General features: G+C 43.6%; 1 protein-coding gene across 1 annotated transcript in view; it reads left to right on the forward strand.

The window, feature by feature from the left end:
* LOC122800801 (ras-related C3 botulinum toxin substrate 1) overlaps window positions 1-26,718 on the forward strand; it is a 581,096-nt gene that overhangs the window by 285,232 nt on the left and 269,146 nt on the right. The window contains exon 3 of the mRNA XM_044070082.1: window positions 11,843-11,960. Coding sequence (XP_043926017.1) covers window positions 11,843-11,960 — 118 coding nt within the window. The remainder of the gene's footprint in view (window positions 1-11,842; window positions 11,961-26,718) is intronic.

The raw sequence follows: 26,718 nt of genomic DNA on the forward strand, positions 1-26,718 counted from the left end.
CCCTCCCTCCTTCCCCTCTGTATTTAGGGGTGGTTGTGTAGGTGAGGTTACATGCTTATATTTTTGTATATATTGCTGTATATATTGTACATGTTTTTGGTGCAGGTTTTTTGGGACTTGTCTTTTTAGGGTCTTCTGACATCTGGGGCAAGAAAAGACTGAGGATATGACGTTGGTCATGCGCATTAGTACCCTGACGTACTGACGTCAGTCTAATGCGCCCTGACCGACGTCAGCCTTATACTCTGGTATTCGGGCCGACTGGACGCGGACTATACCCAATAGTCAGGACTGCAGCAATGGAATCCTCGAACATCTACATTTATGGTAGGTACAAAACTGTACTTTCCTCCTCTCCAAAAACAGCAGTGGCGTTCCTCCCCTCCAAAAACAGCAGTGGCGTTCCTCCCCTCCAAAAACAGCAGTGGCGTTCCTCCCCTCCAAAAACAGCAGTGGCGTTCCTCCCCTCCAAAAACAGCAGTGGCGTTCCTCCCCTCCAAAAACAGCAGTGGCGTTCCTCCCCTCCAAAAACAGCAGTGGCGTTCCTCCCCTCCAAAAACAACAGTGGCGGTCCTCCCCTCCAAAAACAGCAGTGGCGGTCCTCCCCTCCAAAAACAGCGAGTGCTAAGCCACCCACTTATGGTAAGAACTCGCAATGATTTTATACCTAGACCCCTTACCTCTGCCCACCTGCTTGTGCCCGTAGGAGGAAAACTTCTTCCATGCAAGCAACTGGGCCTCTATTACTAACAAGCGATGGGTCCTCAACATAGTGTCCCAGGGATACAGATTATATTTTCACACTCTGCCAACTCCAAAAGGGTTCCCAGATCTTCCTCCAAACCAGTGGGCAGAGGCCAAAAAGCAAGTCCTTTCCCAGCTCTTCATGAGGGGCAATACAGTGTGTTCCTGCAGACCAGATAGGCCAAGGTTTCTATTCCAGACTCTTCCTGGTACCCAGAAAAGAAGGGCACCTGGTGCCCAATCCTCAATCTATCCATTCTACACACCTTTCTGGTGATACCAAAATTCAAAATGCTCATCCTACAGTAGCTTCTTCTGGTGCTTTCCAAGGATGCTTGGTTAGCCACCATAGACCTAAAAGAGGCCTTACCTACACATCAGTCAAGTAATCTTGAAGGAAATATCTTCGTTTCAGGGCAGGATCTATGCACTTTCAGTTCTCTGCTTCCCTTTGGCTTATCCACTGCTCCCAGAGTTTTCACAAAATGCCTGGCTCCAGCCATTGCTTTTTGCAAACAAAGAAATATTCAGATTTACCCCTACTTAGACGATTGCCTGATTTAGGCAGACAGGAAAAGTTGTTACAGCACCTGACCTTTGTAAAGGACCTGCTGACCTCTCTGGGGTGTACTAGTCCTCACACAGTTGTATTCTTGGGAGCAAGCCTGGACACAGCATCCCAGATGGCATTTCTTCAGAAAAACAAGCCTACCTGACAGGCTGCTTCTCTCAACTAGCCACCAGAACCCACTTATCTGCAAGGAAAATACTGCAAGCTCTAGGGTTCATGGCTTCCTGTATTCTACTCATTCCATATGCCAGACTGCATATGAGGAGACTACAGTGGTACCTAAAAAGCCTTTGGTGTCCACACTGTCAAGACCTGGAAACTGTCATACCAGTGATACCTTGTCTAAGGAAAGATTCTTTGGTGGGCAGCAGCATGCAACCACAACAAAGGACTTCCCTTCTCATAACCCCACGCCGCCCAGACCCTCACCACAAAAGCATCAGACTGTGCCTGGGGTGCACAACTGGACAGCAGGTGCATTCAGGGCTACAAGAAGGGAGACTAGCTCTTATCCTTTCTGCAGGCTCGCCATGACCCTTTGGCACACTGCCTCAGCCATGCATCTACACCTGCTAGCACAATTCCTGTTAGGCTCCCTAAACTCAGTCAGACTACTTAAGCAGAAACCTGCTAGACCACAGAAGCTTCACCCTTGTAACCCAGAAATGGGGCACCCCGAAGCTGGACCTCTGCCTCCACTCCAATAAGCTCAGCAAATTCTGCACCAGGGAACCTCACAGCAAGGTCTGGAAAGTGTATGCTCTATCCTTGCAGTGGGTAAACCTTTCGGTCTATGCATTTCCCCCTCTACCAGTCATTTCAAGGGTACTGCTCAAAATAAGGGAGGAAAAACAGAGGACAGTCCTGATTGCCCCAGACTGGCCATGCCAGCACTGGTACCCAATGCTGCGCAGCCTGTCAACCCTGCCACCACAGCACCTACCTAAGATCCCAACACTCTTAACCTAGAGGAATGGAAAATTCATGCGTCCCCAATTGCAGACCCTCAACCTGGCAGCTTGGCTTATTCCCTGACTTCTCAAGGTGCCAGCCTTAGCAAACGAGTCCTAGATGTACGTGAGGCCAAATGCCCCAGCACTAGAAAATCCTATGCTGACAAGTGGGAAAGGTATTGCACCTGGATCCAGGCTATGGGAGCCAGAACAGAACAGCCCTCCCTAACTCTCATCCTGGATTACCTAGAAGACCTACTACACAGAGGTCTATCCTTCTCTTATATTAAAATTCATGACTCTGCATTCTCTGCTCATTACAACACAGAGCCACCTCTCTTTTCATACCCTCTCATCAAACAGTTCCTAAGAGGGGCTAACGAGCTCCTACCCCAGCTTTGGGACCTTTAACTTTGTTTTGGATCAGCTCACTCTACCCCCCCTTTGAACCTGCAGAGTTAAAATTCCTCTCTTGGAAGACTGCCTTGCTTCTGGCCATCACTTCAGCAAGGAGAATCAGCACTACAAGCACTCATGGCTGTAGAGCCCTTCATCATTTTCCATGCTGACAGGGTCTCCCTCAGGACTTAACCCATCCTTTGTGCCTGAAGTGTCCAGTGTGGCTCTCAACCAATCCATTCATTTGCCCATCTTTTTCCCTAACCCACAAAACAAGGGGGGGAGGATTCTGCACTCTCTAGATATGTACAGACAGCTCATATTCTATCTGGATAGGACAATCTTTTAGAAAAACTGACCAATTGCTAGTCGGCTTCACAGCAGGGGCAGAGGGCAAGGTCATATCCAAACAATCTCCAAATGGATAGCACACTGCATCCATTTCTGCTAAAAGCACAGGAAACCGCCCCCAAAGGGGGTCTGGACACATTCCACCAGTGCAACCTCCACCTCTGCAGCTTTTCTCAGAAGGGTCCCCACCAGGGACATCCTGGAAGCTGCAACATTGACTTCTGTTCATACCGTCACCAAGCATTACCACCCACCGATCTTCTCCAAATTCAGGGCAGGCTTTACCACCGCAGTCTTGCAGGGCATCCTAGCCAGCCCCCAGTCTTCTTGACTGCCTTCACCCTTTTCTTCATCTTTGGGAATCAACCCAAATATGATGACTGCAACAGTGAAGCACGAACATAGTACAGTTGTGTACACTTAACATAAATGTAGATGTTCGTGTTTCACTGTTGCAGTCCTCGTCCCCCCCCCCCCCCCTCCATCCCCCTTGTGTCTCTTCCTCTCTCCTTGCAGGGAATTTTTGGTATTTACTTTCTGTTGGTGGTCTTCCACCATAACTTAGCTCCCTATTTGGGGGCTCGTGACAGGGCAAGAAAAACTGATGTAATAGCATTGACTGCCTGATTTTATAGCACTGACAACCTGATGTCAGTCCTGGCGCGACAGCAACTGACGCAGAAATACTAAGCCTCTGGTATTCGGGCTGACTGAGAGCTACCCCTGGCAGGATAACCCAGATATGATGACTGCAACAGTGAATACACTAGAACATCTACATTTATGCTAAGTGTACACAACTGTTGTGTCTTTCGGCTTTTCCCAGTTAGGGGTCGCCACAGCGGAACTCTGGTCCGCTAATGATTGGTAGTTGATTTTTACGTGCCGAGTTATCAGCCCTGTTACACAAACTTCAACGAAGGTACGCCCGTTCACGCATGTCTCCACGCAGAAGACGCTCTGAGAATCGAACTGGACAGCGTCTTACTGTGAGGCGACAGTGCTTCCTTTAAGCCAAACTACCTTTCTCCTCATTTTCTTTCTTGAACCTAAAAACGAGGGAGAAAGGATACTCCATGCCTTGAATGTCCACAGACAAGTCTGGTACTATTCTTAACAGAACTAAATCTTTCAGATCTTTGATCAGTCCTTCATTTCTTGTGAATGTAAGAAGGGGACACCTGTGTCAAAACAGATTTATTTTCAAATGGTTGTTTAAGGCTATTTATTACGTGTTGCAGTACTAGCCATAAAACTTTTCCAGGCAGGGTCAAGGCCCACTGTACCAAGGCCTTGGCTTCATATATGGCTTTTTGGGAGGGGGTAGCATTCTAGAAGTATTCCAGAAGCTGCTTCTTGGTCTTCAGTACATACATTTACTAAGCATTTTACACTTGATTCTTTCTCTAGGTCCAGATCAGACTTTGCTAGGACCTTTCTCCAAGGGCTCCTGGACTTTGACTACTCAAATGTAATTAACTAGAGTAATCTACCCATATAGCTAAGGCTACTGCAACAGTGATCTATATGTGATTTAAGGGGAAGATGTAAAACAAAATACAGAAAGTGATAAAATGTGGTAAATCATAAATATCACTGATGCAGTAGTCACTTCCTCCTCTGTCCTCATTTTCTGGTTGTGCTTTGGGTATGTGCATTTATTTTTTGTTCCTAGCTTTGTCCTTTCAGGGCGCAGCCTCCACCTCACTGTTGGCAGGAAAACTCTGAAGGGCTTTGTGGCCAAGTTCATGTTTTAGTCAGCTCAATCCCAAGTGGACTGACAGTTTGGAAATGTGGAACATGTCCTGAAGTTTCAGAAGTTGTCTGGCTGTTTATATCCTTGGCAGAATCTAACCTATATAGCTAAGGCTACTGCAGCAGTACAAACCTCTTCTGTTATGGTGAGTTCATTTAACACTGCTGTGCTTTCTCTTTCCTCCCATTCTGCACAGCATGCTGTCTCGAAGTCCTAAGCTGTACCTAATCAAAGCTCCTTGGCAAAGGTGTTTTTTTTGTTTCCAGGGTCAAAAGTATTCCAGCAGCCAGTATATTGGACCCTTTTTTCTAAACACTTTAAAGATTCCAAAGTTCAAGATGGTAGCTCTTCAAAATCTTGTACCTCCTGATTCCACCTCTCTCTCTCTCATGGTAAAGCTGGATCTAAAGAACAACACAGCCTGTCATCGCATTCCTTTTGCTAAGCATTTCAGGCATTTAAGATTTACTGACCCTGGCTTACATTGTCAGTGCTGTGTTTTACTCTTTGGATTCTCTAGTTGCAGCAAGGATATAGCATTCATTTTTTCTGTAATTTTAACTATTATCTTTGTAGACTTTTTTTCTCTAGCTGTCAGCAGACTGATTTGAAAACCCAGACTGAGTAGAAATAGTCTGCCATCCTTCAGAATGGTTGTCCTGGGATGTTTGCTGGAATACAGTTTAGGAAGAACTTGTTTTCCTGTAGACAAAGTAGAAATGTTTCAGCATTTCTCGAGTTTCTCTGGCTTAAGCCAAGCATTTGCAAGGGAGTTCCTCAGGATTATAAGGTACGTGGCATAGATGATCATCATACTGTCCTTTGCCAGACTACATATGAGGAAAATAGTGTTGCTTCAGCATCTACACCATTTGACTTTTCAGATTCCAGTCCTGGAAACTGTAGAGGGGAGTCTGGTAAACCAGATAGCTTGCAGTCCTGGTCTCCCATTCTCCCCTGTGCTCCCCCCTCCAGGTAGTCCTCATACACTGCAGATTTGGTGTGGGGAGCAGTTTCAAGAGAGGTGTAACTGGATTCCATAGACAGCCAGAAGTGCATAATTGACTGGGAGAAGGCTTTCAAGGGATTGATATCTCCGGTCCCCTGGATGCTTGTAAATGTACTTAGACGGCACCACAGTGATGTGGAACATAAAATAGGTGTAGTCAGATCCTACCTTTTTGCAGACTGGCTGCAATAAGTTTCATATATTCCATCAGAGTAATTTGCAGAGAAGCTCAGCAGGACCACTGTAGACCCCCCACACATGGAAACTTTAACCTGTGATCTTAAAGGAATTTATCAGACTATGGGGAATGCTAAGTACATGTGTTTGCCTCCTTTAAGAACAAACTAAAATTCTTTTCCCGGATTCCTTGCAGACAGGCTTTGAAGACTGATGCTTTCTCATTTCCATGGATGGGAATATTCCTTGTATGCCTTTCCATGGATTGCCATGTTCCTTACAAAAGATTCAAAAGCACACACAAGTTGTGGTGGTGATTCCTTTCTGGCCTAGACAACAATGGATGTTCTTCGTATTTCACTGTGTCTGTCCTCACTTTTGGGAATTTGCCACTGTAGACTCCTTTGGCTGCCCTGACTAACAGAGAAAAATCTCCCTCCTCCTACAGCCGGCGGATCCCCTGACTGATGTTAGTAAGCTGTGATATCAGGAGTCAGCTGACGTCATGATCTCATTTCTTTTTGCCACCGGAGCCCAAAGCAAAGATTCAGTCAGTGCATTAGTCAGTCTGCACTAGAGCCAGTTACTCTATTGGGGAACCCTTTCTGTATTTTTTGACTAATGCCAGAGAAAACCAGTGATTTTCTCTGTTCATACCAGTCAACTGTCCATATTTTTGCTTCATATTTTTTGATGTTTCTGTTAAAATTTGTGGGGGGGGGTTGGCAAATTAGTGGCAAATCATTAAGGACTGAAGTCGGCAACAAATGGCAAATGAGTTTCAAACTTCATGTCCTTCAAAGCAAATTCATGCCAATTCAAAACCTGTTCAGTCAACTTTCTAAGTTTGTAAGAACAATCTTTAGTGTCCCTCTTTAGGCCATTGTCCCGCCATTTGTGGCTTTGTCCAGATCTCTTGCTTGAAGTTGAGGTATGTCTCCTTTGTGGTAAACAGATTTCACACAGAGGCATCCCTTTTTTTGTGCAACTTGCTTGGGGCCCAGAGCATGATGATTCCAGTTGTCGTTTCTGCACCCGATTCCGTTCTAGCACTATTAGACACAGGGCCGAGTTTTTAGCGAGGATCCTCAGTGAAGCATTAGGCAGACCATGTGCTATGGTGTCTGCCAGTCTGTATAAAGTCCGTTTACCTAAGTGTAAGCAGGAGAAGGAAAAACACCCCAGGCTTAGGGCGTTGGACAACTTCTGCTTGCTGTTTGAGGCCCTCCCAGGCTTATAACTGAACAAGGTGAGGTGCTTTCACAGCCCCCTTCAACCGAGGTGGTGGTGCAGGTCTCTTATCGAGACCCTTTCAGGGTCCAATATGCCTTTGGATCCCTCAATCTGCTCAAGCCTTAGGACTCTTGTCGGTTGGGTCCTGGACTGCTCTGCAGGTTTCTGCTTCTGACTACCACAGTACAGCCAGTGTTGCATGGAGCCAGACCCTGACACCGTTTCTGTGAATGAAGATGTCTGTTTCTTAGATGTTGCCAGGCCTAAACCAAGAGCTGTTTGTAGGAAAGTGGCTTCCTCTCAGCCCAGCCAAAGCCTACAGGCTCCCACTCAAGGTTTATCAGCAGGACTTTGTGAGATTGGCAGAGTACCTTATTTCCATTGTTAGAGGCAGACAACCCCCTTCTAGGAAATAGGAGTACCATCCCAGACGTCCTTTCTGATCCCTATATGTCACACGAGGATTCTGACCAGGAGGATTCTGTTTTTGAAGAGGGCCCTCCTTGGCATCCTTTGAATTGGACTCTGGAGAGAATCTGGCTTCTGCTTCCCCTCCAGAGGAATTTATCTTTTGGGGAACACTGCCCACTTTGATAGAACATTTCCAGTGAAAATCCCGGGATTACTGTCAGTCCAAGAAATGGATAAGGGAATGTCTCAATCTCCAAGAGCACAAGTCCCTTGCCATTCCTCCTCTTATTTTGGAGGTTGTGGATGATGCCTTTCAGGACTCTTCCTTGAAGCCTGACTCCCTCCTTCCTTGGAAATCAGTGGAAAGGCGAACATGTTCCTTGCAAAGATTTTTCAAAAGGACAATCCAAAAAAACTGTGGTGCTGGTTCCTTTCTGGCCTAGACATTAATGGTTCTTTTCCAGTCCCAAACTTTGCCACTTTGTGCAGGTAGAAATTATTTTCTTTGCATGTCCAACTTGGAATCTGGTTGCTTCTCTTTGGAATCTGTTTTGTGCATGAAAAGCTTTGTCTCCATTTAAAGCAGCTCTTCAAGCTGTTTTGATCTTAACATGGAAGACTGGTTTACTTTAGTAGCAGGTGTCAGAGCAGCGAGTATCTGAGTTGCAAGCTTTTATGGCGAGTCAGCCTTACCTCATTTTTTATAAAGACAGGTTTTCCTTAGAGCAAAATTTACCTATGTGCCTAATCTGTTTACTTTAAACCAAACTAATTTCCCAAACAACTGGTGGGGGGGTTTCTTTGCTCACTGGATGTACACGTGCAACTCTGATACTACCTAGACAAAACTTAACCTTTCAGGAAAGCTGACCAGCAATTCCTTACCTATAAAGGAAAGAGGAAAGGACAACCAGTGGCAAAATCCACTATTTCTAGATGGCGGTCTCATACTTCTATATTTTGTTATAATTTCCACAATAAGCACTTCCAAACAGGGTGATCACCCATTCCGTAAGGTCATTGGCATCTTCACTGGCATTCTGGAAAGGGGTAGAGTATTTTTGTGATAGCAGTTTGGTCCTGTGTACAGCCATTTACAAAGCACTACAAATTAGATTCATTTTCTAGGTCAGGACAGAGTTTGCCAAGGCTGCTGTTCAGGGACTGCTGGAGTCCTATTGGCTTACTGTTTTTTTTTTTTCTACTCCTGCTTAAGCTATACTCTACTTACTGCAGTGGTGATCCATTTATTGAGCATAGTACAGTTGTGCTAGTAAACTTCCCATGATGGTACATAATGTTGCAGATTACATTGTAGTAGTCCTGCCTCCCTCAAGACCCCTTTCCTACTTGGTGTACTTTTTGGTGTCATGGTGAGGTTGCTTTCACCCTTTAGTGTATAGTTGTGGTTCACTTTTTCCCCTGGCATAATTTTTCAGGGATCTTGCCTCCTTACTAAGCAGTAAAATTTTCTGAAGCTTTTTGCACTCCAGCTGCCTTTTCCATGGAGCTCTCCTTGAGAAATGAATCCACATGGGGGGCACACAGTCTTGGAAGGCTGGCCCATGCAGGGGACAGGACCCAAATAGCTTGACTTCTGCAATGGTGATCTGTTAGAACCTAGTGTTGTCAATTTAATTATACAGCTGTATTTTTGTCTGAGCCAGTTTGCAATCCATCTTCTACGTAGGGATCATTGTTTAAGTCTATTTCCTCATTTACTATCCCATCACATGGTATGCTGTGAGATGGTTTTGCCAGGCCCAAGTACGTAGCATAAACAGTGAATCCATTTCCTCAACCTTTGGGACCTTTTAATAGAAACATAATACATTTAGGCACAAGCTGTTCCTAAATACTAATTGTTGCAGTTCGAGCCTGTTCAGATTTTTAATGGCCTGTTTTATGAAGCAAGTTATGATGTATTTCATGGCTTTACAGACAAAGCTAGGAGGGCTAATGGTCTGTAGTTTGTGGTCGGTAGTGGGGCTACCCTTATGGAGGAAATCTCCACTCCTTCACTGTCTCCACTTGAGTGCTTGGAGACTTGATTTTGTTATGTGAAGAATCTTTTCATCCCAAGTAGCCATGTGACCTGCAGGAGGATAGGAAAACTTGTTAAAGCTCATCCTTAAAAATGGTATAGTTGCTTTCATGTAAAGATACGAATGTATTTCCCTTCAGGTTCAGCTTCACTGTGTTGCTGGTTACCTGTCTTATGTTGGGGCTTTATTTTTCCTTTAAGTTGAATTTCTCTGCCGTGTTGGAGTGTCTTGATCCATGGGTAGCTTTTGGATAGTTTAAGTGGATATTTAACAGAAGGCGTTTCTATCTTAATGTAACTTAGAGTCAATGCTAGAGAAGTTGATTAGGCCTTGATTTGAGTATGCTTTTCCTTTTCCTGTGAAATTCCTCCAGTAAGTCAGCAGAGTTGCAAGCAGTTGTGTTCACAGCATTCCACATTTTTCCATTATGACAGGATAGCTGTTTCTATTAATCCATCTGTAATGATTTGGGTTATTTAAAATTGGACACAGAGCAAGAACCAACTTCCTTTGTTTTCCTCATCCTCAGAATGCTGATCAGGACGACAGCTTTTTGCTTTAGTCTGAATTTAAGAAGACTGAAGTCTTTGTATCCTTAGCGGAGATTCAGCTGAGCTATTTGGGGCAAACAGACAATTTCTTATTGGCCTGCAACTTGTATTGTTACGGCTCTGGCTCTAATGCAGGCAAGCTCTCTGTCATTCTATCAGTGTTTATTCCACTAATGGTGTTTTTGCTTTTTCAGAGGCATGTAGAATTTAAACATCTGTGAAGAAGCTGCTCTGTCCCCAAAATTGCTGGATTCTGTAAGCCTGATCCTTTGTCCGGGGATGGTTTTAACCACTGCGAAGTACATGGGATATTTTTAAATAGTCTGTGGATATATAGATTTGTATACTGCCCAGATATTGAGCACTTTTGCATGGTCTGTGTGATGTCACATTCATGTTTATCACTATATTAGCCTGCTGTCTTCATCCTGCCTTTATATTTTATATTTTTGCTGTAATGCTTTTTAAATACTTGGGGGGGGGGGGGGTATGGCTTTCATTTTTAATCCTGTTAAAGCTTTGTGATGTAGTGGCTATTAACCGGTTTTCATTTTAGTTTTGCTGTCTTCACTAGTTATCTTACAGCAAAATGTGACTGTCATTTTTACTTGACAGTCTTGGACCTAGACAGATGTATTGCTTGTTGGTGAATGCCAGGGGTTTAGCAGTCTCTTGGCTTACTTTGTGTAAGGAATTATGCACATGTTCATTGTTTTTTAAAGTGTATGCAGAGATTGATTAGCCATTGATGTTTCTGTGTTATTCGGGAACTGTATTTCCTTGCTTTGCCAAAACATGTTGGACAGTCCCATGCAAAGAAATGGTTACCCAGGTTCCAGAGTACAGTGAAAAAATATGTATAGTTTGCATTTTTTATAAAGATAAGCCCACACAGATGTACTAGGATGTTTTGTCTTGAGCTTCTAGGTTAATGTGACATATTTGGTACTTGTAAGTGGTTTAATGTATTTGCAACCTGTGAGTCCAATTCTTGCATTAAGCCCAATACAAAATGACTGCCCATGGCCAAATTGGTAGGAGGGGGGGGGGGGCAGTAGAGGTTTTTAAAGATGGAAAGAATTTGAAGTGTTGAAAGAGATGCAGACGTTTTTTTTAATACCATATTAAAGTCTTTGCCAAAAAGTATTTATTATAAACCTTTTGAACTGATTTTCTAAGTTGATGCTTCATTCTCCATCTGCTTAAATTCTCTGGAATATTTTTTCCCTTATTTGTTTTATGCTTAACTTTGTAGTAAGTTTTTGTCAGATGATCAGTACTCCTGAGTAATTACAAAACTTAAAAGTAGTACGATTTAAGTGATGTAAAACACCATCCCCAAGCTGTGTCTGAATGTATCACAGTGCTTAAGACCATAAGTTTGAATTTTACTACCAAAAGCAGATAGAGATGAAACACTTGAAATAGGTTTGCATAGCAGTGTTTGAAACGAGTACACTCTTGATAAAATGTGCTTAAAGCTATTTCCATGTTCTGTAGGCAGCACATGATGGGTGTACAGTATTGGTATAAATTCATTCTCATCCATTTCAAGATGGTTTATCAATGTTGACATTCACATATGGATAGTAATATGTAGATTACATGAACTTGTAGTAAAATTAATACTATTTTTTAATAGCTTTGACAATTACTCTGCAAATGTGATGGTTGATGGGAAACCAGTCAATCTTGGTTTATGGGATACAGCTGGACAAGAAGACTACGACAGACTTCGCCCTTTGTCATATCCACAGACTGTGAGTTTTCCAAGTTTTGTTACATTGTAGAAGTGATTAATAGTCATGTAGTTTCCTTAATGAGTTACTCAGTTATTGCATTCTTTTTGAATTTTCTCCATGCAAGTTTGTGGCATGTCTGCTGCTTATGCTAAATATTTGGCAATATGATTCCAAAGAATGACAGGTAAAACATTATCTAATGTGTGTACATAAGCATTGACTGCAGCTACCGTGTATGTTAATACTACTAATTGGCTAGTTGCAGTGATTTGAATGTCATGGTGAGGGTTTTATGCAAGTGATACTTGACCATATCTGCAGTCAGGGCCGGTGTTAGCATTTTGGGGCCCCCAGCAAATGTCAAGTTGGGGGCCCCCTAGGCACTTCCTAAGTATCACCCTGTCACTGCCACCCTTTCTAAGCAACCTTTTAGTTCATGCTGCAAACTTTTAGGAGTAGTATGCAGAGACTGATCTTGTAGCTACAGTGCTCTTACATTACAATAGGTCTGTGTACACCATGTAGGCCTACCTCAGAGGCATTTACTGGCATTTAGTTGCAACAGTGATGCATTACAACGCTATGTACAGGTCTGGAGTTGGGTAGAATGGAGCCTTAGACCTACTGTTTCAGCCCCCCCACACACGCACGTGCACACACACACCCTCCAGTCTTCCCCTATGTTTCCTCCCATCTTGGGTTCCCCACACCATGCACATTACTTTTTTCTTCCTTTTCTCACATTTTATCTTACTCCAACTTTTTCAGCAAGCCGCAACTTTCTATATGCTCTGAACTGCATTTTAAAGCTTTTTAGTTTTACACAACTTTTCATCAATGATGGCTTGAATAGAAATTAAGATTAAGGTGAGGAAAGTAAGTGAAAAAATGATTGCAGTAATGTATTTTATTTTGTTTCTCCTAGACAGTATATTGCCCCTACACAAGGTATAATGAGCTTTGTACACCTCTGAGGTCTGTGAGAAAAGTAAAAGAAACAATGACCACACTGTCCTCAGCCCCAACACAAGCTATAATGACCTCTTGTGCACACCTCCAAGGTTTGACTGTGATGAAAATTAACAAAGTAATAACCACACAATCTCCAGTCCCCCAACCCCACCCCCATATAACCTACAGCAGCTTTCTGTAAACGCACGTCTGAGCAGGGCTGGGTTTAGAATGGGTGTGGTTGAGAGCAGAGGTCATGATTAGCTTTATCCTAACAGGGTCATATCACAGCCCTGTTCAGGTTAAATGGTATGATAAGGCAATTAATAAATTTTTCTCAAACCAGAAATGTCTTTTTGGGGCCCCCACACAGTCAAGTATGATTAAGGGAGCCCCATGAATCCATTTATACAGTCTGGGGAGTGGTGGCCATGGGACACCCAGAAGATTTAAGTGTCCGAATGTTCTGTAAGATATTTTATAACCATACCACTGAAATGAAATAAAATTACCTGTTATCTACATTTTTATTGATACATAGAGTAATGTGCATGTCCTGGCAGTTAGATGTGTGCACAGATAAAAATCTGATATTTTTTTAGACACATACAAGCATAAGCCATAACAATACCAGTTTTGTACTTATTTCAGCAAATAGCAGTACGTTGCAATAATGGTACTGCTACACCAGATCAGTGACTGCTGTTTAGCTGTCATCAAACAGCAGCAGGGATAAGTCACTTTTATTTACCTCACCCGAGGAGTAATGCATACCTGTCACCATACCTCTCAACCTGGAAACATCAAAAATCTGGACAAAGACACATGAAAAATAGGTACAAGTCTGTATGCTGATTAACATACAATTTGCATATATAATTAGGTAACCCCCACCCACTCCAAAGGAATTGTGGGATACCAGTGTCCCATTACTTGACTGTTTTGCCCCATTTACCAGAAACACTAATGTGCATAAAAAAGTAAACCCAATAAGGATAAAACTAATAACAGCTCTAAAAACTGTAATATGCATACTTCTAGAATGATTATTTGGATTTCATTAAAACTTTTATTTTTTTAGCACAAACGCTAAGACATCTGCTAAACAAAGCAATACAGTCTCACAATGAAAACAGACTTAGCATTAAAACTTTTCTGCCCTTGAAACTCACATTCATTGAAACAGCATTGAAACCCACTTTCAAAGAAAATACTTTCCGCCAGTGGCGGATAAAGATTACCTTTGGGCTGTTTTCAAATCATAGGCCCCCTTGCACATGAAACTTACTTCTGTTCTTTTGATACACCTTCCTGATGGAATTGAGTTGTATTCCTTGTGTAATATAGCACACTTGTCGGAGCACATTTTAAATTTGTTTTGAACATTTTTCCAGTAAGGAATGAAACAAAATGCATGAAGCAATAATGACTAGTGCCCAATTCAGAACATTTCCATCATAAAAATCTGCTCGTACTTCTACAGTCCACCAGTATAAGTAAATACACACAATCTCTGTAGAAGTAAGTCATCTAAATTTCACATTAAAGAAATCTGTAAACTTAAGAGGTTGCTGCTAGCAAACAACTTTATATTTCATTGTTTGATCTACAAGTAAATGTACCTGTTGCCCTTGAGTAAATTGCCTATGTCACATTAAAAATGAGAAGCTAGTAATATTGCAGTAGGAAATGGATGGCAAACCTAACAGGTTCATATTTACTAGGTATCTGCACCAAAAGAGGACATTCTCTCAGGACTGCAGCATCCAACCCTTTTAAAAGTACAACACAGTACAATATCAACAATCCAGCTACATAAATGTGGAAGTAGAACCCACAGTCTTCTACATGAAAAGCAAGGAACTCTACCTGTTTTGCTCCTAACACACAGACTTGGCATAAGCGGTACTAAACATCTTTCCCCCTGAAGAACTATGTAGCACAAAAATGGGAGGGGGACAAAGGTCCAAAACAGACATTTTAAACATTGCTTATATAATCTTAGAAAAGTTGTTAAAATGTCACCATGCATTCCCTGAAAGAGATAGTAAGACAAACTTAAATGGCTGTCATCATTTATGATTTCATTTCTCACTGATTTTTGCCAGAAAACCACACACACACCTTGCTAAAATTAACAGGATTCAAAAAGATTTCAGCAGTTGATTGCCGTTTCTACAAATATGCAAGCAAAGGTTTCAGCACGCAAAGAATTGGTTGGCAAAGGTTTCAGAGCACAATTGGTTTTTCAGTTCTCAAAGTATGTAAGCAAAGGTTTCAGGAGCACACACCTGGTTTCAGCTTAATAGCTTAACCTCTCAAGACTAGCCTTAAGAACTGGCTAGGTTTCCTCAAATTCATCTCCAGTCTAACATGTTTTCCCTTCTTGGTAATGTGTGTGTAATGGTGATGGGGGAATTTTCTTGAGTCTGGTACTTGAATGTTGCCTTCAAGCTTCCATGGTCCTACAACAGCAGCTTTTATAAGTGTGTGACACTAGTCTGAATATTTTCAAATACAATCTCCCTACAAGAAATTCCCACCATTAAAAACATTTTTGCAAGGAGCCTCAGCCATAGCACCCAGCCCACCCACCCATTGCATCCAATCGCTATACCGGAGCAGGTGCACTACACTACATGACTATACCAGGTTACTACTCATTTGCCCAAGATCAAATCTAAACAATATCAGCAAAAACACAACACTGCATCAATTGACATAAGGTTATGGTGGGTTGTTGCTGAAAACTAGTTTTAACTAATCCAAAATCCCTGTTTGTTAAATTGGAAACTACATCCAACCCATCCTACAGTAGTACAAGTCGCACACAGCATGTACCTTATGCATACCCTTAACAGGCAAATGCCTACAACTTACAAGATGACTACACTCAGTCCAACAAAAGATATTTACCCACCAAATCCATGCACTGCAAATTAGTTGTAAATATAAACTGTTTACCCAAAAGAAATGGAAACATTAATGTAGAGGCCTGCTCAACCATAGCACAATCTTATGGGAAATCGGGGGGGTTCAAAAGCAGTCAGCATTTACTTCACAACCTCAGACTAAAACCAGCTAGCATACAAGAATGCCACTACCACATACCAGTCAATGAACAAAACTCAGGGCACCGACAGCTCTGGTAATTTAATGAAGACACAACTAATAGTCTAACTACACTTTCTTGTAAATTAAATGCAGGAGAACAATACCTTAAACTAAGCAGCTGAAATTACACTCATGAAAAGGCTTTAAAAATCTTAATGTTCCCAATACACAGGGGAGTACAACAATGTACAAGAAAACTGATTTATTGAAATAATCACCTAAACCGATGCCCACTTACATGCATTTTTAAACTTTCTACTGTCAGGCACACCGCACATGCAATAAAATCGCGGCCTAAAAAGTATAACCAGCTCAGTGACTCGCCTGAAGCAGAATAAATCACTTGTCAGTAACAAATAAGCCTACAACCCAAAATAAAAATACACAGCAGACTACATCAACTATCCATCACTGAGACCTGTAACACTGTGCCTATTTTTTTTTTTTTTTTTTTTTTTTTTTGCTTTACCTGGCTGAAGGAATAAAGACATGCATACACTGCCTGGCTGCTGGTCCAACTCTGCAACAATTTAAATTAACGAATGGCTGGCTGCACGTGATGACGTCCGGTCGGACCACAAAAAAAAAAAAATAGAAATTAAACCTCCCTCCTCCCAGGGAGGTTGGAAATTAAGGGGGCCACTTGGGAATTTGTGGCACCCCAATATTGTCCTTTAAAACCAAAATTTGCCGAGTAACTCAGTACGGTTAAGAGGTATGTTTATAACTCAGAAATGGGGCACCCCGAAGGTAGCCCTCTTTGCTTCCCACTCCAACCATCAGCTTACCCATTTCTGCACCAGGGAGCCTCACTGCAGGGTCTGTTAAGTGGATGCTCTATCTTTCCAGTAAGTCATATGCATTTCCCCCGTTACCTCTCATTACCAGGGTACTGCTCAAAATAAAGGAGGAAAAACCAAAGGCAACCCTGATTGCCCCAGACTTGGCCACGCCAGCACTGGGTACCCACTGCTGTGCAGCCTGTCCCTTCTGCCACCATGGCATCTCCCTCTGATCCCAACACTCCTGACCCAGAGGGAAGGAGAATTCATGCCTCCCCAATTGCAGACCCTCAACTTGGCAGCCTGGCTTATTCCCTGACCACTGTACAAGCTGACAATCTCAGTAAACAGGTTCTAGATGTTGTACGCAAGGCCAGACACACTAGCACTCGAAAGTCTTATGCTGACAAATGGAAAAGGTTCTGCACCTGGATTCAGGCTAAGGGAGTAGATAGCGCACAGCCCTCCCTACCTCTTAAAGTCCTGGCTTCCCTTCCTGTATCCTCCTTTCTCTCGGTCTTATTACAAGGGACTTTTTGGTATTTACTTTCTACTGGTGGGGTTCTTCCACCATATCCTGGCTCGCACTTGGGGGCTCCTGGCAGGGCAAGAAAAACTGATGTAATGGCGGCTGCCTTACTTTATACTACTGACGACCTGCAGTCAGTCCTGGAGCGACAGCAACAGACGCAGAAATACTAAGCCTCTGGTATTCGGGCCGACTGAGGGCTACCCTGGCAGGGATAATACAAATATGATGACTGCAACAGTGAATACACTCCTAACATTTATGGTAAGTGTACACAGCTGTACATTTTTAAGGGCTGGTGTGTACAGACGTCACTTTTATGGTCCACGTTCCTGCTGCCACATCAGATGTCCAAACAGAGGGACTGAAAATCTTTGGAAACTGGGCCGGAAGAAGGGTAAACCCACATGTAGTACTACAACATGGAAGAGAAGAACATCTATGGTTTTACACAACTTTCCTTTCTTCATTCCTAGCAGTCTGGGTGGTACCACCCTCAGATGGAGGTTTGTTCTAATTTGTTGAGGTAGTTGAGTATAGACAAGCCTATACCCAATAGCCTTGACAGTGTTGTTCCTCTCCCAAAGGATGGGTAACTGGAGCAAGGGTATCCCATGTTGACTCCATCGTGGTTTCAGTGGCCATCAGAAGTGAGGTCCCAGAGGCTGCTTAGGCTCTCCATCCTCATAATAAAAATTCACAGATGACTGATATTGGAAGTAGATTATATACTTTGAGTAAGTTTTTCCATCAGTCTGATGTGCATGAGTAGTTCTTGATTTAGATTTCTGAGGAACCTAGCAGACAGAGCTATGGAAACTGTGAAGCAGTTGCCCATGGTTGGCCTGCAGAAGCAGCTGGAAACCCAGGTGGCAACCTGTGTCCACGCTGTCTGTCTTCTGTGAAATGCAGTGGCTAGAGCAACAAGATCAGCTTATTCAGGCATGCAGTGCACCATGGGGCCCGACTTCTCTTTAAAGACCTTGTGGAATACTTTTAAGATGGTTTTAATAAATGCTTCTTTTGATTGCGCAGAAAGTTAAGGACAGACTGCCAATGTGAGCAAGATGTGCACTGATGCTGGGGTTCATCTTTCAGCCTCTGAGAAATCCTGTCAGAGGAACTAGAAGCATGCCAGAACTGTTTTGTAAATTCTAGCAGTTCCAGGCCAGCAGCAGTACAACAGAGGATCCTGTGGTAGTGAATTTCTCTTGTAATCACCAGCAAAGAGGCAGAGGTGGGCCCACTCCAGCAAGGTTGCAGTGGATCCTCTCAAGGGTGCCATTAGTATGAACCCTGACCAGTTGACTGACTGTCTAGTTTGAAACCGTCTTGGGACATCTTTCTCTGCATTCAACTGAGTGGCTTGCCATCATGCATTAGAAATAGATTAGGGAAATTATATACAGAGGCTACTCTATACCATTTTCAAAATTGCCCAGTCATCTGTACTCTAGTCCACCCCAGTGCCACCCTATCAGAAGAGGGTTGTGCTTCCAGGTGGTGCACAATCTCCTAATGAGACATCCAAGAGATCTGTCCAGACCAAAGAGGGTTTGTATTTTACTTGGTTCTTGGTGCCAAAAAGAAAAACCTCTGGACCTCAGACTCTAGACCTGTCTTCTGAATCAGTATGTGAAGGAGTTCAACTTGATGGTCCCTGTGCAGTCTGACCTACCATTCTTACAGGCTGTAGAGCACATCTGCTCTGTGGGTCTCCCATATGCTTCCCTACACACACACGGCAGATGTTCTTCGTGTTTCACTGTTGCAGTCATCATACTTGGGTTGTCTGCCTGCAGGTAGCCCTCAGTTGGCCCGAATGCCAGAATCTTGGGTTTTCTGCATCTGATGCTGTCGCCTCTTCCATGACGTCAGGGATATAAAACATGCAGCAGATGCCATTATTATCAGCTTTTCTTGCCGCGCGGGAGCCTGAAGCAGTTAGCAAGTGCTGGTTGGCAGCTACCTGAAATTTTGTTGTTCGAGTTTCAAACCTGAAGTCTTCTAAAACTACCCCATTGGGGATCCTTTTTTCTTGCTCTAACTGATGTCAGAAAAAGTTAACAATTGTCTTGCCTGTGGAAAGCAAATACTTAAGAGATTTTCATTCTTACTGTGACGCTTGTTTAGGCTCAGACCGTGACGTTCTTTGCTGTCGGTTTTGTGCCTTGTTTAATGCCCAAACTATTAGTCATCGGGATATCTTTGTCGCTAATTTTTCGCTCATTCTCTGTATTCTGAAATGGCTTCGATAAGCCATTTGACTACCGATCTGAAAAAACATAAGGAAAGACAGAGACCGCATGACTCCAGAACTGCTGACACTTCCGTTAAGCTCGTCGCCAGTCTGCCGATACTCGGTGAGGCACTTTCGCAGCCCCTGATACCTGCTTCTACAGATTAGCAGGCCTCTGCTGAGACCCGTTCAGAGTCCGGTGTGCTGCGAGAGGACCCGTTCAGAGTCCGGTGTGCTGCGAGATGCTTCAACTGTGGAACCTGTGGATGTCTCTACCTTGGATGGGTCCTGGTCTACTTCACATTATTGAATTTTGAAAATGTTGAACGGCAATATCGCATATGCCATACATCGAAAGTGTTGCGGGATCATGGTACAGTGAGGATCGGGTAATTTGCCCTTTCCTCACTGTAGTGCTATCTCTGAGTTGGTATATATAATTGGTGGGGAGTGTGGGGGGTACAGCCCCCCACAAGAACAATTTCGATGTCCGGCATTTACGATCATATTGCAGTTCGACATTTTTGTCTTTCGACAAGATGATAGAAGTGATGAGTCCGGAGCTGCTGTGCAGGCAATGGCTTCTGATAGTGTATTCCGACCTTCCGATGTTCGAATTAAACGGTCTTTGTTTCTGACTAAAACTATAGTGTTTCTCTGATCCAGAGTTCGCACTACACCTAGAAAACAGACAAGCAAAGCGCATGCTCAAGCTCCCATGGCACAAAAATGCTTAGAATGGCTGAAGACCTTATAACTTTAATTAGGGGAAGCCAGCCTTCCCCCTCTAAAAGACAAAGGATTGATTTTTCCTTCCGATTCTAAATGCCATGAGTTCGATGACTCTGATCCCTCTGATTACCAGGACATTCCCTTATCTACCTATGAGGATTCAGATGCAGAGGATTCCATCCCTGCTGCCTCTCCTCCAGAGGACTTTTCTTTTGGTGAAACCTTGCATACCTTAAGACCATTTCCACTGGGAATGCCAGGACTACCCACAGTCCAAAAAGAGACCCAGAGAATTTTTAGACTTGCCTCAACACAGGTCTCTAGCTATTACCCCTGTTCTGGATATTGTAGAGGTCTTCATGAAAATCCAGTCTTACTCCTGATACTTTACCACCAGCTCCTAGAAAGCCTGACCAGTACTATAGAGTACCTGACTCTTACAAATTTCTCTAAGAATCCCACTTCAGGTCCAGAGACCATTTCCCAGGGACCTAAAGGTATTAAGGCTACTACAGCCAAAAACCCTACCCCTTCGGACAGATTCTAGAGCTTTAGACAGATGGGGTAAGAAGGTATATACCTCTGCAGCTCTTGCCATAAGGGCTTCAAATTGCCAGTTTCACATGTCGAAGTACCAGCAGCATATTATGGAACTAATTAAACGGAAAATGTTGTTGCTTCCAGATTATGTAGAAAATAGATTTGCAAGAGTTAATGCATTCTGCAAACCAAGTTAGTAAACATACTTTGCAGTGTGGTTTTGATGCCTTAGAAGCATGTTGCATGGCTGCTGTCACTGGGTCTGTACTGAGAAGGCATGCAGTGTGGTTTTGATGCCTTAAAAAATTCTTGCAGGGTTGCTGTCACTGGGGTCTGTACTGAGAAGGCATGCTTGGGTGAGAACAAATCTTGTCAGACAATGTCAAAGCAAAATTACTGGATGCCCCATTAAACCAGGAATGTTTGACACAAAAGCAAAGGAAGTTCTTAAAAAGATGGAGGAAAAAGCTAAATCTGTGCTAACTGTTAGATGTTCTTCATCTCACATTGCTGCAGTCCTTACACTTGGGTAGTCCGCTGTCCTCGGTCGGCCCGAATATCAAAGTATAAGGCTGACGTCGGTCAAGGCGCTTAAGACTGACATTAGGACGTCAGGGTACAAATGCGCATGACCGACGTCATATCCTCAGTCTTTTTTTCCGCATGGTCCGATGCAGAAGCAGCGTTGCAAGTGCCGTTCGGCGTTCTGAAATTTTTCGAATTCGGAGTTTCAGACAGAGTCAAAGTTGGCTAAGTACCCCGTTGGGGAATATTTTAGTTTTTTCTTGCCTCAGTGGTTTACCGGATGTCAGAAAAAGTGAATAACTGTATTTCTTGTGGGAAACAGATACCGCATAGAGATTATCATACTTTGTGTATTCCTTGTTTGGGGCCTGAGCACGACGTTGTTGGGTGTCGCTTTTGTGCTAGGTTCAATAAGCGCACTATTGCGAAGGTTAGATTGTGCCAGGTTGGTCTTGAAGCGGTGCAATTATAATATGCCGTCGGATGCTCCGGCCGCTTCTTCAAGAAGCGCAAAGACAAAGCAGCTAAACCCAGGCAAGAAGAGTCGTCCGTGCGGACGCCGGTTCTTTAGAGGCGTCAGTGGAACCGGTGGTTCCGCCAGAGGCTTCTCTGGAGTCCCAGGGGGAGACTTTGATATTGCAGGATGTGGCCTCTCAGGAGGCAGGTCAGGCTGAAGGGGCTTCTCAGGTTACTGTACTTCCCTCCCTTCCTAGGGTGGTTAGGCCCTCTCCTTCTGTTTCTAAGGCTTCTCCCAGAGGCAGGCCAGGTTTAGCTTCTGTTGGTGTCACTCCTAGTTCTTCAGGATCTGTGCCCAAGAAGCACATGCTTAAAATGGCAGAAGATTTAATTACTTTGATTAGAGGTTCTTTGCCCCCTCCTGATAAGAGGCCTAGGGTGGAACCAGAGTTGGGGAGTTTTGAGCAGGCTTCGGATGTTTCAGAGTCTTCGGCTGAAGACTTGCAGGAGTATTCTCCTTATTCTGATTCTGATGTGGATGATTCTACTCCTTCTGCTTCTCCTCCAGAGGATTTTTCTTTTTCAGAGACTCTTCATTCCATGAGGGAACATTTTAAGTGGGAAGGTCAGGACTTCTCTGATTCCTGGAAAAGGCTTAGGGAATTTTTGCTTTTACCCCAGCATAGGAATTGGCTATACCACCTGTTCTGGATGTTGTGGAAGATGTGTTTGCAGAGGCTTCACTTAATCCTGATTCTTTGCCTCCTGCTCCTGTTAAACCGGACAGGTATTACAGGGTGCCTGAAGCTCATAAATATCTTTATGAGAGTCCTAGGGCGGACCCAGAAACTGTTAGTCAGGGACCTAAGGGTGTCAAGGCCTCTGTTGTAAAAAATCCGGTTCCTCCAGATAAAGAGGCCAGGGCTTTGGATAGATGGGGAAAGAAAGTCTATACTTCTTCCACCTTAGCTATGAGGGCTTTGAATTGCCAGTTTCACATGTTGAAATATCAAAACTATCTTCTTTCTCTATTGAAGTCTAAGGTTGATGCTCTGGCGGAAGGTATTGAGTGTAAAGAATTACAAGATTTGGTACATGTTTCTGAACAGCTGGGTAAGCACTCTTTACAATGTGGTTTTGATGCTGTACAGGCCTCGTCTAGGGTGGCTGCCACTGGGTCAGTTCTTCGCAGGCACGCCTGGCTGAGGGATCAGAATTTATCTGACCATGTTAAGACGAGGATTTTAGATGCTCCTTTACAGTCTGATGTGTTGTTTGGTTCACCTGTGGAGGCAGTCTTAAAGAAAATGGAAGACAAGGCTAAGTCTATGCAGACTGTTAAAGATTTTTTGCAAGTTCAGCCTCCGAAATTTAGTAGGAATTGGCCTGCTAAGGGGTGGACGTACCCTTCTTATGATTCACAGTCTAGGGGTAGATCTAGACGTGGTAGGGGCAGAGCTCAGGGCTCTTTCAGACCTAGAACAGGGAGTTCACCTGCACAGTCTTCGGGTGAGGGCAGGGGCCAGTCCTTTCGTAAACAGGCCCAATGACCCACCTTTTCAGCTGCCAGAGCCTTCTTGTCTGGCAGCACCTTTGGGAGGAAGGTTGGCACTCTTCAAGGAAAATTGGAGTTTAATTACCCAAGACAGATGGGTATTGGATATCATACACCAAGGTTACAAGTTTTATTTCCATACCTTGCCTCCTTTCAAAGGCATGCCAGACGTTCCTCCTCAGCAAAGAATAGAGGCTCACAAACTAATTTCTCTGCTGCTTCAAATAGGGGCCGTACAGCCGGTCCCTCTGCCAGAAGTAGGCCTAGGATTTTATTCTCGCCTGTTCCTAGTACCAAAGAAGGGGAACACGTGGAGACTAATTTTGGATTTATCTATCCTCAACACTTATCTGGACATTCCCAAGTTCAAAATGTTGATGTTACAACAGCTTTTACCTCTGCTGGGCAAAGATCACTGGATGGTGACTCTGGATCTCAAGGAGGCTTACCTTCATGTTCCTATCAGGCTAAGTTGCAGGAAGTATCTGCGTTTTCGGGCTGGGACTTCTCATTATCAGTTCTCTGCATTGCCCTTTGGCTTATCTACTGCGCCCAGAGTGTTCACGAAGGTTCTGGCTCCAGTGATAGCTTTCTTCAGGCTAAAAGGAATACAGATCTATCCTTATTTGGACGATTGCCTGATTCTGGCTCAAGGAAGGGACGAACTTCATCATTTGCAATATGTGATAGCAGTGCTAAGATGCCTGGGGTATTCTGTGAACGAAATAAAGTCCAGTCTAGTACCCTCTCAGGACATGTGCTTTCTGGGTGTGAGACTGAATACAGCATCCCAGATGGCCTTTGACCCCGGACAAACAAAAGAATCTTTCCCTTTACTTCCATCAATTGTCTCATCAGTCCAGGCTGACTGCAAGGACAGTCCTTCAAGCCTTGGGGTTCATGGCATGTTGTATTCTGGTGCTTCCCAATGCCAAACTGCATATGAGGAAGCTACAATGGTATCTCAAAAATGTATGGACACAGCACTGCCAAGATATGGACACTGTCATTCAGGTAATACCTTGCATTCAAAAGGAATTTTTGTGGTGGGCTCAGGAATGTCACCTAAACAAGGGACTCTCTGTGACCCGCCAGAGGCGAGTCAGATTCTAACGACAGATGCCTCAGACAAAGCTTGGGGAGCTCATCTAAATGGAAAGTGGATACAAGACACGTGGCCTGCCAGACTACAACATCTACATATCAACTTGAAGGAGATGTTAGCAGTCCAATTTGCATTAATAGCTTTCAAGGATTTACTTCTTCCAGGGCAGGTGTTGGTTCTAACAGACAACACAACTGTCATGTGGTACATCAACAAGCAAGGGGAACACATTCTTATCCTCTATGCAGACAAGCAATGATTTTGTGGGAGACTGCTCTCAGTTTACAGCTAAATCTTCAGGCAAGGTTTCTGCCGGGAGCACAGAACTCCTTAGCAGATGTGTTGAGCAGACAATTATGGATCCCCACAGTGGAAATTGGATCCTCATGTATTTCAGAAATTGACAGTGTCATGGGGAACTCCAGACATAGATCTGTTCGCTTCTCCACTAAACTACCAGCTGCCAACGTTTTGCACAAAAAGGTTTCATCCCACAGCTTGGAAAGTGGATGCTCTTTCTTTCAATTGGAGCAATCTTCATGTGTATGCCTTTCCACCTCTGCCTCTCCTCCCAAAGGTACTCCTAAAGGTCAGACAGGACAAGCCAAAGATGATTTTAATAGCTCCAGATTGGCCTCGACAGCACTGGTACCCATTACTGATGAGTCTGGTACGGGAGCCTCCATGGCCTTTGCCTTCAATTCCACACCTGCTGTCTCAGGAGAACAGTCATTTACTCAATGTCAAACTTCACTCTCTTCACCTAACAGCCTGGCATATTCGGTTTTAAACCCTGGAGGGTGTCGGCTTCCACAGCAAGTTTTGAATGTTATTTTGGAGGCCAGAAGGCCTAGTACAAGGAAAGTGTACGCAGATAAATGGAAGAGATTTTTATTTTGGAGTGCAGCAAAGGAATTTGATGTTTCTAAGCCTAATTTAAGTGTGGCTCTTCAATATCTTGCTGAGTTACTGGACAAAGGTTTGTCCTTCTCTTCTATTAAAGTTCATGCTGCAGCAATTTCTGCTCACTATGACTGTGACCCACCATTGTTTTCTCATCCTTTGTTTAAGCAATTCCTTAGAGGGGCAAAGAATATAAGACCCCACGTAGAGCTCCTACTCCTGCTTGGGATCTCAATTTTGTGTTGGAGAAACTCACTCTACAACCTTTTGAGCCTGCAGCTACTGCAGAGTTGAAATATTTATCATGGAAGACTGCTTTTTTGTTGGCCATTACCTCTGCGAGAAGGGTTTCTGAATTACAGGCTCTTATGGCAGTTGAGCCTTTCTTAATTTTCCATAAGGACAGAGTATCTTTGCACTAATCCTTCCTTTATGCCTAAAGTGGTTTCTAGTGTGGCTTTAAACCAAACTATTCATTTGCCTACTTTTTATGCAAACCCCCAAAATAAAGGGAGAAGATTTTGCACACTTTGGATATACACAGGCAGTTGCGATATTATTTGAGCAGAACTAAAGGGTTCAGGCAGTCTCAGCAGTTATTTGTTTCATTTGCTCTGGGTTCTCAGGGCAAGCCTGTTTCAAAACAAACTATTTCTAAGTGGATTGGGTTTTGTATTGCTTTCTGTTATCTCCATCATGGTAAGGAGATTCCAGCTGGGATTAGGCCTCATTCCACTAGGGCTACTGCCACTTCTACAGCTTTTTTAAGGGGGGTGGCAACTAAAGATATTTTAGAGGCAGCCATTTGGAGTTCAGTGCATACTTTCTCTAAGCATTACCACCTTCCTCTTTACTCTAAATCTAGGGCTGGTTTTGCCACTGCAATATTACAGGGCATTTTGGCAGCACCTAATGCTTTATAGTTTTGCCATCCTCCCTTACCTCTGCTTTGGGATTCTACCCAAGTGTAAGGACTGCAGCAATGTGAGATGAAGAACATAGTACAGTTTTGTACCTACCATAAATGTAGATGTTCGAAGATCTACATTGCTGCAGTCCAATTTACCCTCCCTCCTTCCCCTCTGTAGTTAGAGGTGGTGGTGTGGTTTGGGTTGTAAATATTGTGGATATTGTATATATTGTACATATGATTAGTGCAAGGGTGGTTGGTTGTTTTTTGTTGTCTTTTGGTTTTGGCCTTTCTTTTTAGGGTCTTCTGACATCTGGGGCAAGAAAAGACTGAGGATATGACGTCGGTCATGCGCATTTGTACCCTGACGTCCTGATGTCAGTCTTAAGCGCCTTGACCGACGTCAGCCTTATACTTTGATATTCGGGCCGACCG

This window comes from Protopterus annectens, chromosome 1.part0 (assembly GCF_019279795.1).
Source record: "Protopterus annectens isolate FY-2018-M chromosome 1.part0, PAN1.0, whole genome shotgun sequence".
Lineage (NCBI taxonomy): Eukaryota > Metazoa > Chordata > Ceratodontiformes > Protopteridae > Protopterus > Protopterus annectens.